The sequence below is a fragment of the Podarcis gaigeae genome, assembly GCF_964106915.1.
Source record: "Podarcis gaigeae genome assembly, chromosome: 2".
Classification (NCBI taxonomy): Eukaryota; Metazoa; Chordata; class Lepidosauria; order Squamata; family Lacertidae; genus Podarcis; species Podarcis gaigeae.
In genome coordinates, this window is record NC_139679.1 from 70,510,413 (window position 1) to 70,529,832 (window position 19,420).

Consider the following 19,420-nt stretch of genomic DNA (forward strand, 5'->3'; position numbering starts at 1 on the left):
TTCACTACAGCAATCAAGATGAATATTTACGTAGACATGCTCCTTGAGCATATATTAAAGGTTTGTATCACCTCTGACGCCTTGAGCTGAAGAATTAACAGAAATGCTTCAGAAAAGCCATAGTAAAACATGCCAGGGCTGTGTCACCTGTTGGAGCACTAAACCTGCTAGGATTGGTCGTTCTTAATAGGTACCTTTTTAGATAATGAGCTACTTTTCACAAACCGACAAGCCTCTGCCTGATCTGTCACTGGAGAAACACTTCGTTGGGCTTTCAAACTAAAAGTGGGTTCTGATTAGCTCTAAAAATGGTTCATTCCAGTCCTGCACTGCACGTCATCCGAGCCAAGAATGGTCCGTTCCACCCAGCTGTTGCCCGTTGATGGTTCATTCCAGGCACACCCTATCCGAAAATGAGGATGGTTTGATCCATCATTAGAGAACTTTAGCAGTTATGCCTATATAGGACCGCACCAGGGAAGGAGGCGGCTGGATACGCAATTATTCTTCTGTTGTTCCGGTCCGGAGAAGATTGACGTCTCATTCCGCGACTCTCAGGTTAGCTGTTCTTTTCCCCTTCCCCACCCCGCCTGTCCCTGGAAATGGTTCCGTCCAGTGCTCACACCGACCAGTAAAGGAATGTGCCACTGTAATATAAGGGGTGTGCGTGTGTTCTCCACCCCCACCGTACGGTGGTCTAGTCTCGCCCAGAGAATGTCTGAGACGGGTTAAAGCCTATGGTGTCCCTCACCTCCTCAGTTTGAACGCTCCGGGCCGTGAAATACACACTCCCATAAGGGGCTGCCACAGTACCTTTCTCGGCCAGTACCAAGCGGTTAGGGAGGCCGGGGGTGGGGGGGGCTTCCTTTCCGTTCCCTCTCTTCCTCCCTGACACCTTCCCCTTTGGCTCGGGTCTTTATGGCCGCGCCGGGCCAGTGACTGATTGGGCGCTCTTGTCCCGCCTCCTTCAGGGCGCGCGCGGCAGAGGCAAGGCCGGGGCGATGGAGCGCTGCGCCTGCGTGGAGAGGGAGCTGGACAAAGTGCTGCAGAAGTTCCTGTGCTACGGCCAGCACTGCGAGCGAGGTCTGGAGGAGTTGCTGCGCTACGTCAGCCAACTGAGGGAGGAGCTGGGCGCTGCAGGTACGCGCGGGGGCCTCCGTCTGGTGGTGGCCAGTCGGCTCCTGCCTCTGAGGGAGCGAGGAAGGAAGGGCGGGTGGGTCGAGGGCGGCGTCGGGAGCGGCAACAGCTGGCGGCTTCTCGAGTGTCCTTATTGTTATTTACAAGATGCTCCTTTTCTTTTTAGATGCATCAAATGTGTGAAGTGTTATCCTCAGCTGGCAGATATATAGTGTGGGTGGGTGGGGGAATCTGTAATCCCTGGAGCCCCAAAGGCAATGAAATGTAGCTACAGGGTGCATCATTTGCTTCAGTCATTTTACAAGTGAATTAATTGTGAGTCCCTGTCCAAGGAACCAGAACAAATCTGGTTGCATTGTAAGCTTGAGTTACCGACAGTGGAGCCTGTGGTGTGCTCCTTGTGGTAGCTGGAAGCTTGTGTACTTCCTAAAGGAAGTGGTCAGTGCAGTGGTCAGCATGTTTCTGGGTTAAGATAGGACTTGTATTGTCCATTCTGTAGCTACACAGTCTAACACATTTCTAACTTCTTACTCTGCCATCAGCCTGAGTCTGGACCAGTCGTGGAACAAGTTATAGTGGTACCTCGGTTTACAAACTTAATCTGTTCCTGAAGTCTGTTCTTAAACCAAATACGTTCTTCAACCAAGGCGCACTTTCCCTAATGAGGCCTTTCGCCGCTGGGGCCTTTCCACCGTTCAGCTTCCATTTGTAGACCGAGGTAAAGTTCACAAACCAGAACACTACTTCCAGTTTTGTGGAGTTTGTAAACCGTGTAGTTCATAAACAGGACTGTTTGTAAACCGAGGTATCACTGTACCGTCTTGAAGTCCTCGAACCTTTTGAAACAGAAGCCAAAGAATGGTTGATCGAAGACAGCCATAAATATTGTATACGTTGGCATAATGTAGAGTTGTTTAGGTATCAGTGGTAGCGTTATTGACCTGAAGATACAAATTTCCCAAAGATCTGAAGTAACTGTGGAGGAGGATGTACTGAAATATCTTCAGGAATGACAGTACTGGTAGATTATCCATCTTGGTAGGGAAGTTGATGTTTACAACCTCAACCTCTACCTCTTTGTTTGTTGGAACAGTGTCTCTGGGAGACTATCAGTACATTGAAACTTCAAGGAAATCTCTGACAAAAGGGAAATTTTGGCATGAGTTTGCTGAACCAGAATTTATCAATAAAGTTGTTTGTTTAGGACTCAGAACCAAGGTTTTCTCTTAGGACTAATGATGATAAATTGGCACAGCAAAGATTGTGTTAACCAATGAAAGCTATTGTTTATGTTACTAATAGATTAGTGAAAAGGTTGAATTTGTGTTTTGCTTTTGTAGAACGTTGTCCTGTTTTCTTGGAGCATATTATACCATAATTTATATATCATCTATTTGAAAGCAGCAAGATTCCTAGAATTGGTTTTGAGTGTTCCTGCTCTAGAAGCAGTGGGAAAAGCCAGTGTGGTGTCATGGTTAGAGTGCTGGACTAGGACTTGGGAGACCAGTATATAAATCCCTATGTGACCATGAAAGCTCCTCAGATGACCTTGAGCTGGTCACTATCTCTCAGCTTATCCTACCTCATAGGGTTGTTTTGAAGATAAAAAGGAAAGAGGAAGAATTACGTATGTCACCTTGAGTTCCTTGGAAGAAAAGTGGGATAGATGTAATAATAAATAGATAAAATTAAGATTCCACCCTCCCATAGCCCCATAATCTGTTCGTTCTCTTACTGGTGAACATAAATTTCTCCCAAGACTAAGATCTGGGGGGAAAACTGTTGGCTTCTGTTAATTCCTACCTGAACCAGATCAAATTTGTAAGCAATGAGGAATTCTTGCTCTATAGACTACAGGTAACTTGCATCTTACATGATGGTTCAGTTCTGGGAGTCCACATGTAAATGCAAAAATGTCCATAACCGGGAACTTTGGGTGTGAGGGCTCCAGGATGTTGCCAGAGCCCTAGCACTGCCTTCCCAAAGCCAGGTAAGTCGGTGATCACAGCCTTGTGTGGATGGGTGGAGAATAAACAAATGGAGAGTGGGTTTCCCCTGCTCTCCATGTATTTAATAAATCTTCCTTAGCGGTCAGTTGTAGCGAAGTAAGATTGTCTTCCATAAACACGGTTTTAACAATGAGTCCATAAGTGACTGTGGAGGCCAATGCTGGATCCACACGTCCGTCCTTCTACAGTGGGGACATTGGATTTCGGGCGGGAGCTGATCACAGTGTGGCTTTGCCAAGCATGCCTTCCTCTTAGCACGTTTCTCCCTTGCATCCGGAGTTTGAGTGTCTTCAAAGCCCATAACGCCTTTGATAAAGGCTGTTCTCCAATTGGAGCGCTCACAGGCAAGTGTTTCCCAATTGTTGCTGTTTATACTACTTTTCAAAATACCTCCCTGCACACAGCTGCAATTGTGTAAGTAAAATAAGTGTAAGATGCGAGTTACCTGTATACTCTTGAACTGGCACCCACACTAAGATATAATTTCTGCTTCTCCTGCAGCCTTGCAACGAACGCCACTGTCTGCTACTCTCTCTCTGGTTATGTCCCAATGCTGTAAGAAGATCAAAGACACAGTGCAGAACCTAGCTTCAGACCACAAAGACATTCACAGCAGTATCTCTCGTGTGGGCAAAGCAATCGATAGGGTGAGTAGGTTCCAGGAGGAAGGTGGGAACCCAAGCATTTAAAACTGAAAACTTTATGAGTTTTGAGAGCAAATGTTTTTCTTGCATATGCTCCATCATCCTATATAGAGCTCATTATTGAAACATGGGTCTTTTATGGATTAGTGCAGTGTGCATCTTCTCTCCTGTGTTGTGCTTTGACTACATCCACACTGCCTGATTTTACTCAGGCCCACAAATGTCTCCCTGTTTTTCCAACCTTCAGAACCAGTGTCTTTCCTCTGTGTTAACACTGAAATCTAGAATTCTGCATAAAAGAATACAGTCATACCTCGGGTTGTGAACGCTGCGGGTTGCGTGTTTTTGGGTTACAGATGCGGTGAACCCAGAAGTACCGGAATGGGTTACCTCCAGGTTTCGGCACTTGCACATGCACAGAAGTGCTAAATCATGCTTTACGCATGCACAGAAGCGCCGAATTGCGTCATGCGCGTGCGCAGACATGGTGCTGTGTTTTGCGAATGTGCCTCCCACACGGATCACGTTTGCAACCCGAGGTTCCACTGTATTAGATTGTCCAGAGTTCAGTATTTGTAGTAAACACATGTGTGCATTGTATTGGCTAAACAAGGGTGGCTCCTGTTTTTTTCTTCTTCTTCACACATAGTTTAAATGGGATTAGTTTTGGTTTTGCAGGGCTAGGAGTGAAAGCACGGGACATTAAGCAGAAGAATCAGAGTTGAATCTTGTGAGAATTTCCTTGACTGTTGCCAAGGAGAGGGATATTATTTAAGCCTTGATAGTGAACATGACTAGAAACCATTGCAAACTCTGTTCATGCCATAATAATGTGATCTCTACAGTTGCCAGGATGGCAACCCACCTTGCTTTCCAACATGCATAAGTTACATCAAATGACTATACCCCCTTTTTAAACTCAAAGATGAAGAACTAGTGGCAAGCACTGTGGGAAGCCCAGATCATGAATAAGTTTTTGGAATTGAAACCAGTAATTCAGCTGTTGTCTGATATATCATTTAAGAAATTGAAGGAAGTTCTCCTGCCTCAACTGAGGATTGGGCCTAGGGTCCCTCCCCATCAGTATCTATGGAGAGGAAGACTTAACCCATGTGCTTTCCTTTTGCTGTTAAATCAAGAGCATCCACATTTCTCCAGCACACAACAAGCCTTTCTACCTATCCAATTCCTTGCTCTGAATTCAGCCTCAGTTCCGGGTTGATGATGTTCATAAACAACAAGAGTAGGGCTTTTTCTGTTGATAGTTTCCTCAAGGATAGTTTGTGAGGGAGCTACATGATGATAGTGCTGGGCAGGACACTCCCTTTTTCTCCTTGCCACCAGAATGAAATTAGGTTGAGGGCCGCATCTGTGATCTACAAGCTTTATTGAGGTTCCTAAGCTCTGTTGCTTGCCTGTCTTTTCTCTTAGACTGTTTAAATTACTGGAAACAAGTTACTGACAAGAATGCCCCTGAATTTGAAAAAAGACTTGCATGGGGTGTAATATGGCTGCCACTACTATGTCCAAAACTTCAATATACTTCTCTACCTGTCTGTAGCTACTGCCAAATTCATAGTGATATGGGATGACAGCTAGTATTGTACTCAGTGCTGATGGAAAGCCACTTATTGTTCTGGGATTTGGAATACTATTTGGTCTGGGGCTTTCTTTAGTGCTTTTGAATGACTGACTCCTTGTTCTGTTCCAGCATTTTGATGCTGATTTGTGTGGCATTGTTCCTGCTATGGTCTGGGAGTCTCAAGAGAAGCAGATCCTGGTGTTGGCCATCATAGAGCACCTCTACCAACAAGGGATGCTGGGAGTGGCAGAGGAACTGTGTCAGGTACAGGGGTTTGAGGAGTTGGAAGTGCAAATGTTATTTGCATGGTGTATGGGAACCGATAGTTGTATCTCTACATTGTGCTATGCCGCTTCTTGGTAGGAAAGGTCTCTGTTTCTTGCTTACAAATGCAGGAGGATCAGAAGCCTGAACCTGCCAGCCAGTTCCACTGCAAAGTACAACAAGCTGCCTATTATGCTGCCTGTTCTATCCAACCTGCAGAGGATAGATATGTACTTGACAGCTTCCCTCTGGGAATATATATCTTACCTAGAGCCTTGTTCTAATTTTGCTTGCCCTTCCACAGGAATCCACTGTGAATGTGGATGTAGACTTTAAAAAGCCATTCCTGGAACTTAACAGCATATTGGAAGCTCTGCACAAACAGGATCTGGAGCCTGCTCTGAGGTAAGAATGATGAGCTATATTCTGTTTCCCCTCTTAGGAAGTACAGTGGGAGAGGAAACAGAGTCCTAACAGAATGATTTTGAAGTAGGGCCTATGGCAAGGGCCATTGGGAGAACCACACTCCTCATTATCAGTGAGCCTATCCACTCTATGGGTCTACCATCTTTTCTCTTCCAACAAGCACTGAGAAGTGCTGCTTGTTTTGTTTTCACTCATTATCTTCTACACAAGGCCAGGGTATTCCTGTAATAAGATACCTGAACTTGTGAGCTCACAGCATGCTGCTGCAACCTGCCTCAGACCAGGTCGTCCACAAATATGTAGCTTGGATTGGAGCAGCACCCACTCTAAGGGCAGCTTTATATGTAGATGATGGCATTGAGCAGTGTTGTCTCTTGCTCAGTTGGGCAGTCTTCCACCGACAGCAGCTGGCAGAAATGAACAGCAATCTGGAGTTCCGGCTGCATCGACTCCACTTCATCAGGCTCCTTGCTGGCGGTCCAGGCAAGGAGCTAGAGGCCCTGAGCTACGCACGCCATTTCCAGCCCTTTGCTCACCTGCATCAGCAAGGTGAGGCTGTTTCCAGAAGCCTACTCTGCTACTTGTTCCTTGGGAGGAGCTTTCTTGCCTTTAGGCTGTTTCTCTGGGCCTTGCCACACCCAATAGAATGGGCTCCTATTTTGTTGCTTCAAAGTGTTTGGAGTTTCCCTTTTTAGTAGGGGAAGTCTTGGGAGTTGTTGACTCAGCCTGGTCATTGTCATAGGTATCAACCATTTCCCAATAACTGGTTCCATAACAGGCCAGCCCCGTTAGCAAAAGTATGTTTACCTGAGTGCTGCTTCCTGCATTTGTCATCTGCAGAGATCCAGGTGATGATGGGCAGCCTGGTGTACCTGCGTTTGGGCCTTAAGAATTCTCCATATAGGCATCTTCTGGATGAGAGTCAGTGGACTGAGATTTGTGAGATATTCACTCGTGATGCCTGTGCCCTGTTAGGTCTCTCAGTGGAGTCACCTCTGAGTGTCAGGTAAAGCTTGTTATGGGTGGGACTGGTGGTGGATTGAGCAGTGCTGAGCTATCTCCTCCCTCCTTCTCTCTCGGCAGCTTTGCTGCAGGATGTGTAGCGCTGCCGGTGCTGATGAACATCAAGGCTGTGATTGAGCAGAGACAGTGCACGGGTGTCTGGAGCCACAAAGATGAGCTGCCTGTGAGTGCCTGGCCCATTCAGGGGCTGCAGGGTGGGGATATTTTTGTGAAAGAGAGTTAACTGTAACAACCAGGTCATGGGCCTAATTATTTTCTGCTTGTTTTATCAGATTGAAATTGAGCTTGGAATGAAATGCTGGTACCACTCGGTCTTTGCATGTCCCATTTTGCGACAGCAGACAACTGATTCTAACCCACCTATCAAGCTCATCTGTGGGCATGTTATTTCTCGAGATGCCCTTAACAAGCTCATCAATGGAGGGAAGTGAGTGGTTTTTACAAACTGTTGTTACTTTCCTCCATTCTGGGAGGCTGTGGATGATGAACTCTTGCCTGAAAAATTGAAGTATCCAGAGTCTCCTACCTGTGAAATGCTATTGTCACCCTGACAGGATTAGATTCCCCACACATCTCATTTCCGTGTACTGTATTTTTCACTCTATAAGATGCACTTTTTCCCTCCTAAAAAGTAAGGGGAAATGTGTGTGCGTCTTATGGAGCGAATGCAAGCTGTGCAGCTATCCCTGAAGCCAGAACAGTGAGAGGGAGCGCTGCGCAGCTGTTCTAGCTTGTGGCTTAGCCGTGCGCAGCCTCTTAAGGGCAGCGGGGAGCCTTCATCCCGCTACCCTGAAGAGGCTGCGCAGCTATCCCAGAAGCCAGAAGAGCAAGAGGGATTGGTGTGCACCGATCCCTCTTGCTGTTCTGGCTTCAGGGATAGCCACACAAACCCTCTTGGGCACAGTGGGAACGCTCCTGCCTCTTCGCTCAAGAGGGTTGGTGTTGCTTTCATGTTTCTTGTTTCCCTCCTCTAAAAACTAGGTGCATCTTATGGTCGGGTGCGTCTTATAGAGCGAAAAATATGGTAGGTCCAGGAAGTCCCTTTCATCTTGAAGCAGTTTCTCACTATCATTTTATTTTTTGGGACTACATGTTAGTTTCACTGTGTCTGCTGCCCTCTGCTGGGTAACTAGGTCATACTGCAGTTGCTACAGTAAGGGGGACCTTAGCACTGCTCCTTGTAGTTTCTTAGTAACTGGCAAGCCCAAGGCCAAATCAGACTTGTTAACGGGGCAGAGAAGAGAGTGAGGTAGTGGACCAAACACCAGGACTTGCTAGTGGTCTACTGGAAGTATGGGTCTGGGTCAGCTTCCTGCTTATCTGATTTAGTGGTCTGGTAGGACTACTTGCCAATGAGAATTCTAAGGCCTTGTTTTGATTCTGGTCTTTCTTTCTTTGTGCAGGCTGAAGTGTCCATATTGTCCCATGGAGCAGAGCCCAGCTGATGGAAAACGCCTAATCTTTTGATAATGGCATGCCTTGGAGATGTGCTGGTGAAAATAGGCTATTGGGATAATGCTTGATGGAAGGTGGCATATGCTGGCAGGAATGGTCTTCTGCTGTGAACAGTATTAGCTGCTAAACGCTGGGAACTGACTGTAGCTCACTGGGCCAGAGGAGAGCAATCTTATGTCTACTGTAAGCCAAGCCACATTATTCTGTACTCCTCGCAACATACAACTTCCTAGGATTCTTCCTGGGAGCGTTAACTGGCAGTGATCCTTCCTAGCAAGATGGTTTACACTCTCCCCATGCATAGCTCTACTTGTTGAGATACAGCTTGTATCACAAATTGTACACAGAGAGCTGTTGCTATTTTTAAAACACTTCAAGATAAATCTAGGTATTTTTTTCTGTTTCAATCCATCAGTTGGGGGGGGGGGAGGAGTCTTAGAGCTGTCTTTCTCTTCCCACTGCCCAATATGTGCTTTTGACAATGGGAAGGATGGAATTTAAGTTGGGAGAAGTATGCTGGAAACTTGGCTTACTGCTATTTTGAAGAAAAGTTTAAAATAGGTTGGTGAAAATATTTGAATCAACAAAGGTGGAGTTTGGGCCCTCTGTGTACTAATACACAGTGTAGCTCTTCAAAAAACAAGGGATAAGTAATAAGGTGTATTGTTTCCTAATGAAAATAACACAAGTGAAAAACTGGGACAGCACTGTATTGAAGAAATTCATACTTTATGACAGGTACATGATAGCAGCTTGCTGCTTTTGAGTGTTAGAAAGCCTAGCTAAGCTGCTTTATCTATTGTGAAGGAGTAGAAAATGGAGAAAGTACCATGACTTTGTGCAGGTTGAGAAAGCTGGTAGAATAGTAACTATCATTGAGACATCTTTAAAAGTAGGTATACAGTCTATTTTATTCAAGAAATTTGAAGTAATCCTTTCCCCTGTTGCTGACAATTCACAGCATTTGCAAGTACTCATTAAGGTTACAGATACACATCAGAACCTGACTAAGTGAACTATGTTAGGCAATGGTCCTAAAAATGCTCTGTAATATGGGAGAATGGGGGTATGGATAATTAACAGGGATCTTGAATCTGATTTAGAGATTTGAACTCCCTTGGAACGAGACCCGAAAGTAATATTAAAACAACTGGCAGAGTTTAAATCTGTGTTGCTTGAAGTCTGAACTTAGCTTTGAAAGCTGAGCCCATTTTTATTAGAACGGTGAGGGTAAATAGTTTAAAGCTGTAGGCGCAGGAGTTGGTGCCTACAAGTTGCACTTTAATTGGATTTTTGTTGTTAAAAAAAATGCAGTAGTTTGGAGTATCAGTCTGGAATAACAGTGGATGTGAAGATCTGCACTAGCCTGGAGGGAGACGTTTAAAGATACTTTTATGATGCCACACTGCATGTATTCTTAGTTTTTCTTCCTCCGAGACACCAGGAACTGTTAAACCCAGGATAGAGATGGATGGCATGGAAATACAGCTAAATAAATTTCTTTTCAGCAAACTTGTGTATGGTTTTTGGTGTTGATATATTTAGAACGAAAAAGAAACATTTTCCTTAAAGTAGACACGTTCTTGACAATATTGCTTTTAAAGTCTCCCAGCAGAGCAAAACTCTTACACAAGTGTAGTAGTAGTAATAATAATTTATTATTATTTATACCCCGCCCATCTGGCTGGGTTTCCCCATTCACTCTGGGTGGCTTCCAACAAAATATTAAAATACAACAGTCCATCAAACATTAAAGGCTTCCCTAAACGGCTGCCTTCAGATGTCTTCTAAAAGTCTGGTAGATGTTTTTCTTTGATATCTGGTGGGTGGGCATTCCACAGGGCAGGTGCCACTACCGAGAAGGCCCTCTGCCTGGTTCCCTGTAACTTGGCTTCTTGCAGCGAGGGAACCACCAGAAGGCCCTTGCCGCTTGACTTATCGGAACTGTCCATCTCCCTTCACCATGCATTCTGTGTTTACTTGTATTATTTATTTTAATTTTATTACCGTATTTTTCACTCTATAGGATGCACCCGACCATAGGACGCACCTTGTTTTAGAGGGGGAGAACAAGAAAAAAATTCCCCCTCTGTGCTCAGCGCCCCTTCAGCAAAGCGGCAGGAGAAACGGAGCCCCTTCCATTTCTCCTCCCGCTTGGCTGAAGGGGTGCTGCGCAGCTCTCCCTCTCTGCTGAAGCCAGGAGAGTCTTGCTCTCTCAGCTTCAGCAAAAGGAACCCGAAGCCTTCGGAGCGCAGCACGAGTTCCCGCTGCACTCCAAAGGCTTCAGGCGGCTATCCCTGAAGCCCGGAGAGCAAGAGGGGTCGGTGCGCACCGACCCCTCTTGCTCTCCAGGCTTCAGCGAAAGCAACGCGTAGCCTCCGGAGCGCAAAGGGAGTGCTCCCTCTGCCAAGGAGCCTGCACTCACTCCATAGGACGCACACATATTTCCCCTTAATTTTTGGAGGGGGGAAAAGTGTGTCTTATAGAGCAGAAAATACGGTAAATATATATCCCACCTTTCCTCTAAGGCGCTCGAGGTGGCATACATAGCTTTCCCTCCCCATAAACACAACAACCTTATGAGGTAGATTAGCCTGATGGCAGTGACTACTAGTCCAAGGTCACTCAGTGAACTTCATGGCAAGTGGGGATTTGAACTCTGAACTCCCAGGCCCTAGTCCAACACTACACCACAGTAGTCTAGATTACATAAGACTGGAGAAGGGAACTAGCTGGAGGCTAACTAAGGCTACACTTCTATGGCCCCTGGAAGGGCATCTCAGAGGTGCTATTTCTTTTGAGGTAGGGGGCATCTCTCAAGGGCAGAGAAGCTGACCTTGAGATCCTCCTCTCAGAAGACTGAAAAGTTCCACAGGTGGTGCTTCTTTTAAAAGTCCAAGGATGTTTAAAAGGGAGAAGCTGTGGACCTACAAGCCCCAAAGTTCTCCTGTTGCCCCAGCCCAGGGGAACAAACTATGCCAGCTCTCACACTGAAATAAATGGGACGGACACTGCTGAAGGGAGAAAACAACACCCACTGCCACCACCTGCCCTGCCAAAACAGGGATATTGCAGTTTCTCTACCATATGTGGATTGATCAGCTTACACATTAAATTTAAAAATCATTTATTTATCTACTTCAAGTGGAAGAATGTAAAAGTTGGTGAACACTTCACCTTGTCAAGGATAAGTTGTGGTATGTAGGGGTAAATAGTGTGTTGTAATAGACACTACACAACATTACAAGTGTTTTAATGAGTTTAATCTCTCCGCCTCCCCCCCCCCCCCCAAGCTTCACAAACTTCCCTTGCTGCAAGACAAGTCAATAACTTCTTTCTAAATCAGTTGCTTAATATCTGGCACTTGAAGCGGGTATGAGCCACAGGGCTGGTGACAGTGCCAATTGTAGTATTCTCTTCCTTGCACGGCTCCTCTAAAATCAGGGTCAAGCTACTGCCCAGGCAAGTGCCTGCTTGTCAGTCTTAGTAGCATCTCTTACTGATGTTCTTCACAGAGGGAGGGGAAGAGCCTCCACCTCTTCCATACACTCATCATAGGCTTCCTGATATTCCTCATGGGGCTTGATCATGATAACACACGTTGGTCGCTTTGAACCTGCAGCTGCTCCCAAGTCCTGAAAGAAAAAAATAGGAAAGCGGCATTCAGTTTCCTAATTCACATACAAGTTTACCTTTTTTACTTTAAGCAGCAAACGGACCTTGTGCCAATTCACATGGAGAAATTATATAAATGCCAGCTGCATGAAACTGCTCTTCTAGAATAACCAAGATTTCTGTTCCTTATCAGGATGCAGGTCTATGGTGAAGAATAAAAATTCTACAAGAAATGGAAGCCTCCTTCTACTTCCCCACCCTACATTACCGTTTTGGAAGGGATGTAGACATATGGAAGGCTCCTGTCTTCACACATGATGGGAATGTGGCAATAGACATCAATAGGAAGTGTGTCTCCTGCAAGAACTGTGATCCTAAGAGAGACAGACAATGCAGCATCAGCAACAAAAATAAGACCAGAGCAATGCAAGTAGAGAAGACAACAAACACATTAAAACAGATATAGTATGAATCTTTCCAAATATTTGATATTGTAATACAGGTATAATCCTGTGTATACGTATCAAATTGTGCTTCATCTCTGCAGTCATCATTTGCACAAATAAGAGATTTCAAGCATGCATGTACACACATAAGGGAGGAGGTGAAATAGCTCACTGAGGCAAGTATGTCCATGCAAGGCAAAAAACTTACTATGCGGAGCCAACTGAAAACAAGGTCTGATGAAAAGGATTAAAATCTGTTTTTGCTGGGCAAAGTATACTCATTTGCATGCAAGACACCCTTACTCATTCTCACACACAACCAGATTGTTTCTCTGGTGATGATGCCTTCAAGGATGAAGGCCTTCAAATGTTACAAATCTGATAATCCCTGAAAATTAGCTATGCTAGCTGTGACTAAGAGGAGATGGAATAAAAAGTTTCCCCACCCTTGTATTAGCACAGCCTTCGCCAATCAGGTGCCCTTCAGGTGTTGTGGACTACAACTCCCATCAGCTGTGCTGGCTGGGGCCCTGAGCTGTAGCCAAAATATCTGGAAGGCACCAGTTTGGCAAAGACTGCACTAAAAGCAGAGTTCCTTCAGTCCCTTTGTCTCTTGCACCAACAGAATCACAGGATTATAAACTAGTTGAGGATTATTTGAAAGCTTGCGACCCTGAACATCTCAGAAAATGTCATCTACTGATTCCAAAGCTGTGTGTGTGTGTGTGTCTAAACAACACATAACTGCGTGTCTATAGCTCTCACCGATAGATAGACAGACAGAAAGAGGATTTCCTAACACGGTGAGAGTAGGGACCAGACCTGGCGAACCAGACTGGCTCCGAATTCAAGACCTGAACTGGTAGCGTCAGGCAGCGGCACGGAGAGCGAAAGAAGGCATATCGCGTCGCAACGGCGCGGAGTTCTTACCCCTTCTCGCCTTTGTTGATGAATTTCTGGACCTCTTTCACCCCACGCCGGATCTGCTTCTGCTTCGATGCTGCAAGTCAAACAGGAGAGTTTCCAGCAACGGTTGTTGGACGGAGCCCCCACCGCCCGCGAAAGCCGGTCTGCCCTCCTTCCCCTCCCCGTCCTGCACGCGCACCTTTCTTGATGCACTTGTACAGCTTGCGCGTCAACTTGCGGGAGGCCAGAGGCCGCGCGATGGCGTTCACGTTCTCCACCAGCTCGTGGTATGACTTCTCCGGGGTCGCCTCGGGCTCCGGCTCTTCCCTCGACTCCTGATGCTTGGCTTTGCCCATCTTTGCCGCCGAAAGAAAGCGGACCCACGTGCGGCCACTTCCGTTCCTAACTCTCCCAGAGCAATGAACTCTGGGAAGGCAACCATAGAGCTCATAGGGAGAAAAATACCTTGTTTCCGGTTACCCCATTGGTCGGCCGGCTCTGCCATCATCCAATAGAAAAGCGACTTTGAGGAATAAGCGTCGCCCTCGCCTTCCTCCTCGGAGCAGGTTTCCCAGCAAGCATCGCGCTTGTTCGCGTCTTCGGGAAGATGGCGGCGGGGACGGGTAGTGAGTGGGGGTCTTTCTTTGGGGAAGGAGGGACGTGGCGCGGAGAGGGGAGCTAGGGTTGGTCCCGCCATAAAAAAAACCTAGAGAAGGTTGCCTGTTTCTTGGTTGAGCGAAGCTTCGTTTGTTGTGTCAGGTGTCAGGCAACTTTTAACATGACTTTAAGAAGGGTTGGTTGGGAGGTGGCTGGTCTAAAAGGCCTCCGATGACAGGTCAGTTTTCTCCTTAGCTGAGGTACCCGGGAATAACGGCATAGGAGGTAGTAAAAGGGCTTATGCTTAGCCAGACAAACGGTTTATTTATTGTTCATACTGACTGGCAGTGATTTTCCAGGGCTTCAGACAGGAATCTTCCCTACCACTAAGTGAGGGCACCTCTTCAGGATTTCAGATGGGAATGTTTCCTGAGGTTAACAGGGAATTGACCCTGTGACTTTTTGCATGCAACATATATTCTCTGCCACTGAGTTACCAGTAGACTTTTGATTGAGTTGACTTCTAGTGTGGCTGTTTTGTGGTGGGTCATGGAGGGTGTAGGGGCTTGAAAACCAAACTTTTAAAAGCAGCATGGATTGAGATAGGTTTAATTTTAGTTTGAGGGTTCTTTTTAACTGTGTGGGCATGTTGCAACACTGTAATGTTTATCTTTTTCCACATCAGAGCACAAGTTGCTGAGTGCTGGGCCTACAGAGCCATGGTCTATCCGGGAAAAACTTTGCTTGGCTTCTTCAGTCATGCGGAGTGGAGACCAAAACTGGTAAGAAACTGATATAACTGTTGGCTACATAAAAACTGTTGCTAAATGCAGATCCTACTATGCCTTGGAACATATTATTATTATTATTATTATTATTATTATTATTATTATTATTATTTGTACCCCGCCCATCTGGCTGGGTTTCCCCAGCCACTCTGGGCAGCTTCCAACAAAGATTAAAAATACATTAAAATGTCACACATTAAAAACTTCCCTCAACAGGCCTGCCTTCAGATGTCTTCTGAATGTCAGGTAGTTGTTTATCGCTTTGACATCTGCTGGAAGGGCGTTCCACAGGGTGGGCGCCACTACCGAGAAGGCCCTCTGCCTGTTTCCCTGTAGCTTTGCTTCTCGCAATGAGGGAACCGCCAGAAGGCCCTCAGTGCTGGACCTCAGCGCCTGGGCAGAACGATGGGGGTGGAGACACTCCTTCAGGTATATTGGGCCAAGGCCGTTTAGGGCTTTAAAGGTCAACACCAGCACTTTGAATGCATATTGTTTAACTGTATTACATACTTCATAAAGAACCCTCAATTGATTTGTGGTGGCTCTTATTCCAAACACAAGAAGTAATTGAATGCCCTTTGTGATCCTAACTTTGCATGTGTTGGAAAAATTGTTAAAAACCGAATTGTAGGATCGCAAGACTAGGAAGCATACCAAAAACCTACTGAGAAGGGATTTTCTAGACATTAGCCAGTGAGCTTTGACATATAGCCCAGCTACATATTACATAGCCAACTATGCTAAAATGATCTTGTGTCAGATAATTTAAAAATATAATTCTAAATATATAATCAACAATATACGCTGGTGAAAAAAGGAGAGAAATGGGCTTTAATAGAAAATTAAGCAGGTATCTACATCTGCACTGTGTCATTATTCATATGTAGTAGTAGTTCAGATGATTGTTAACACCAAATAGTAATACTGACAACTGGATAATTTGGGCTTCCAAAGAAAAACTGATTTAGAAGGATGAAGGTGTTCTTTTATACAGAGGTTCAAGATGGGGGAAGCTGTTCTTGGATACCATGTGACTATCCCTAAGCGTCTCAGAGCTGAACTTGGGGTTATTTTCTGGCAAGCTGTTAATAGTTAGGAGGCTTTCATGTTTCTGCTTGCCAGTGTTCTGTTATCCTCTTGCAAGTGTATTTAGCATCATCCTTACAGTCATGGAACTGCAAGTACAAAACCTACAAGGCAGGGTGGTGCACATCTTAGCTGCACAGCAGCAAAATCAACCACTCTTTCTAGCTCCAAATATGGGCTACAGGTGGTTAGACTTGTAGAAGTCAGTTGGCCCATAACCTGTTATATTGGGCCCACCATCTGTTGTTGATATTACACCACACTTTGACAAGTGCAAAGAGCAGAGTATGCACAGCTCCAGCAGAGTCATCCAGCAGAACTTCAAAGTCTTCTTACCTTCCAGTAGTCAGTATTTTCCAGAGTTCCCTGTTAAGAAAACTCCTTTACCATACAGCATGTAACATCCACCAACATGATAAAAGCTCAGTCATGTAAATCCTGCTGAATCCAACCTTGGCTTTATAACTACCACTGCACATACACACATTGCTAGAGAAAGGGGAGGGGTAAGACGTGCTATAGGCCTTTGACCTTTGACTGTTTCTAACCACCCACTTGCTGCTGGGTTTTTCTTTAAACAAAATCTAGATGTGGGAGATGGGTTTCTCAAAACATGGTCCAAGCACTTAGTGCAATTTCACCCATTTTATTCTAAGTTACACTAACACAGAAGAGCATAGGAGATTTGGCGGGAGGGTGTGTGGAATAGACCTCCTGTTTTTTTTCTGAAAAGAAGGGAATGAAGGAAAGTTTTCCCCAATTTTTGTGGATCTTCAAATAGGCACCCTAACTACCACAATGTGGGGGAGGAGGGTTACTTAAAATGAGCTCTAGTTATGGGGCACAATGTAACATAGTCATTTTCAGAAAGTATTGTATTATCTGTTGGTCAAAGTTTTCCAGTCCAATCAACTGGTGACCAAACCTTCCCCACTATATTTTGCCCAGCAAAGGAGGGAAGATCTTGAAACTTTCTCCTTTTTCTCTAGGGTTTCTGTCAGCAGAGCCATCAAACCCTTTGCAGAGCCAGGCCGCCCACCTGATTGGTTTTCCCAAAAGGTAGGGTGCTTAAAATTCACATCATAATAGGCTTTCATTTCACCTATGGGGAATACCTGTTCAGGGGACTCCCTGTAAGTATCTATTGCATGTTAAATGTGTAAAACATGTTTAAAATCGTTTGCCAGGAAAGTATACTTCCTAGCTCACATATCTGGAAACAGCTTTAATATGTGGAATGTGTGTTATATAAACTACCCCAAGTTTTTGTCTCAACTCAGATTCTTAGTACTGTCTGTTGTGATTTATCTTCTGAAATCTGTATGCACTTTTATTATCTTTTTTTTTAGCATTGTGCATCACAATATTCTGAGCTTCTGGAGACCACAGAAACCCCAAAGTGAGTTCAAAGGCCAAACCACCTCTTTGAGTGGGGTGGGACAGTAAACTACTGCGTTATAGACTATTTGAGAACTGAAGAGGAATGATAGTTTGAACACAACATACGAAAGTACCTGAAACGCTGCTTCCTGACCATCTTTCTTTTTAAGTCTGGCTCCCAGAAATTATAGTAACTTGCATATTTTACCCTAAGCTAAGTTGTTTGGTTACAAAGAAAGATAATTCACTGGCAGAACAATCCAAACCCTGGCTGGGTAGTCACTAAACATGAAAGAAGGGCACAGCCACGGTCTCATCTAGTTCCATCCAGACCCATAGCTCATGCTGGCCAGGTGGGGGGCAGACAGAATGCTGCCGGAGCAGTCAGGCCCATTGCCATCAAATGACAGCAATGAGGCCAACTTGGAATCCAGTGGATTTTGTATTAGCTCAGGCTCTCATGCCCACCTCCAGAATGCTGCATTCTGGTTTGGGGAGTAGATGTGTTTCTAATATTTTTGTAACCTGTGCTTTACTTGAGGGTGAGTTCGACATCAGTCCCCGGGAAAGAGCAGTAGGATGTTTAAATCTGCAAAAGTCACTCAGCTTCAGGAGCCAAACACTTTTTCTTATATGTTATTGTGTCTTGTGACTGAATCATTTGTTCTGTTTATTTGTGTTTCAGTCCCTATAAATCATACAATGTACAATGTTTGGGAAGTTTCCCATACAGATTTCCAAATACAGATTCCCATTGCAGTTTCCCATACAGATTTCCAAAGTGGCTGCCTGATACTTAGGCTGTAGTGATCTTTTTAAGATTGCATTTCCACTGAGTTGCAGAATAGCAAAAGTGGGAAAGAGATAATGGAACAAGGAAGAATAAGGTGGGATATGTGAGGGCAAAAGCTGCTGTATATGGGAAGATTGAAAGCCATGACTGGTTGCTAGATTGTTTTCTCCTTTTTTGTGTAGAAGAAAGCGTGGTGAGAAGGGAGAAGTGGTAGAAACTGTGGAAGATGTAATTGTGAGAAAACTGACAGCAGAACGGGTTGAGGAGTTAAAGAAGATGATTAAGGAGACACAGGAAAAGTACAGGTACCTATCACATTTTTTGGAGTCTGGAGCTCTTGAAAACCCTGGTTGCTTCAGGGCATGTGAATAATGATAACGTGGATCAAACCTATCTGTGTTGTCTCTACAGGCAGCTGAAGAGGGATGCAGAACTGATCCAGGCAGGGCACATGGACCATAGGCTGGAGGAACTGTGCAATGACATTGTGGTGTGGGTTATCTTATTATTTCCCTGCTACAGCTTTTCTTTCTTTCTGGGACTTCATATCTGAGCCCTCAGATTTAGTTCTTAGCATTGCAACGAAATGATTGAACTTGACGCTTCTTGGCTTTATGGCATCATTATCCCATGTGGTGCAATTGCCGAAGCTTTGTAGCATTTGCTCACTTTCTCTCCCTCATCCCATGGCTTGCAAAGCCTTGTGGCTTTTGAAGTAGAGCTTTGAGGGCATTCTTGGGAAATGGTCCCGATATCTGGCCTGACGTTTTTAAGGTCTTGGCTGAAAAGCCTGCCTCGGGGCTTAATTGTGAGCAGTTACTTATTATATTAGTGACTGTGGGATATCTGTCTAAGACATCCATGGGAAGCACCTCCGTTTTGCACCCAATAGCCTAGTGTAACATTGAACTTGGTTATTTTTTTCAGGAAGAAAAGAATGGAAGAGGAGGAGGCAGAAGTGAAGAGAAAGGCTACAGATGCTGCCTATCAAGGTTAGTTGGAAGTCAGTTTTTGATTCCATAGAACCAAACTCCTGGAGGTGAACATGTTTAGTGGTGCAACTGAGCTGAGACGAAGAAAGAGGTCTTACAGGTAGATGGATTGGGTCAGCCTGATTTCCTCAGTCTTTCCTTTGTGAAGTGGAAGACAGTGTATGATTTTCAGAAGCCTCTCCCTTCTTCAAAGACTGTCCTCAGTATTAGATGCCAGGTTATGGTGCAAGAATCCTGAGGGAAGGCAAACTGCCAGAGAGATTCCTCTAAGAGAAAA

General features: G+C 45.1%; 3 protein-coding genes across 10 annotated transcripts in view; 2 read left to right on the forward strand and 1 right to left on the reverse strand.

Annotated features, from left to right (window-relative positions):
- The first annotated feature begins 405 nt into the window (after positions 1 to 405).
- On the forward strand, positions 406 to 10,052 carry RMND5B (required for meiotic nuclear division 5 homolog B). Of its 2 annotated transcripts, XM_083726394.1 has the most exons (10): positions 406 to 558; positions 972 to 1,140; positions 3,648 to 3,793; positions 5,502 to 5,636; positions 5,941 to 6,041; positions 6,445 to 6,611; positions 6,903 to 7,068; positions 7,146 to 7,248; positions 7,358 to 7,512; positions 8,489 to 10,052. In XM_083726394.1, exons 2-10 carry the CDS (start codon positions 1,002 to 1,004, stop codon positions 8,550 to 8,552), a joined length of 1,176 nt encoding a protein of 391 aa, XP_083582520.1. In that variant the 5' UTR covers positions 406 to 558; positions 972 to 1,001; the 3' UTR covers positions 8,553 to 10,052. The 2 variants fall into 2 exon arrangements, with proteins under 2 accessions (XP_083582520.1, XP_083582521.1); XM_083726395.1 differs by lacking the exons at positions 406 to 558; positions 972 to 1,140 and adding an exon at positions 1,286 to 3,127.
- A 1,729-nt stretch (positions 10,053 to 11,781) lies between these two features.
- On the reverse strand, positions 11,782 to 13,937 carry NHP2 (NHP2 ribonucleoprotein). Its single transcript, XM_083726430.1, has 4 exons — positions 13,707 to 13,937; positions 13,532 to 13,601; positions 12,424 to 12,529; positions 11,782 to 12,175 (listed from the first exon to the last, which is right to left on the reverse strand). Exons 1-4 carry the CDS (start codon positions 13,861 to 13,863, stop codon positions 12,050 to 12,052), a joined length of 459 nt encoding a protein of 152 aa, XP_083582556.1. The 5' UTR covers positions 13,864 to 13,937; the 3' UTR covers positions 11,782 to 12,049.
- Positions 13,938 to 14,011: 74 nt separating this feature from the next.
- The window catches only part of BRD8 (bromodomain containing 8), a 29,665-nt gene continuing 24,256 nt past the window's right edge, over positions 14,012 to 19,420 (forward strand). For 2 of the 7 annotated variants that reach the window (XM_083726355.1, XM_083726357.1), the window contains exons 1-7: positions 14,013 to 14,133; positions 14,790 to 14,886; positions 16,968 to 17,037; positions 17,328 to 17,377; positions 18,334 to 18,456; positions 18,563 to 18,643; positions 19,079 to 19,143. In XM_083726355.1, the coding sequence (XP_083582481.1) occupies positions 14,115 to 14,133; positions 14,790 to 14,886; positions 16,968 to 17,037; positions 17,328 to 17,377; positions 18,334 to 18,456; positions 18,563 to 18,643; positions 19,079 to 19,143 (505 nt within the window). In that variant the 5' untranslated portion in view covers positions 14,013 to 14,114. Of the gene's footprint in view, positions 14,134 to 14,789; positions 14,887 to 16,967; positions 17,038 to 17,327; positions 17,378 to 18,333; positions 18,457 to 18,562; positions 18,644 to 19,078; positions 19,144 to 19,420 lie in introns of all 7 variants that reach the window. The other 5 variants (XM_083726359.1, XM_083726361.1, XM_083726360.1 and 2 more) reach the window with 5 other exon arrangements.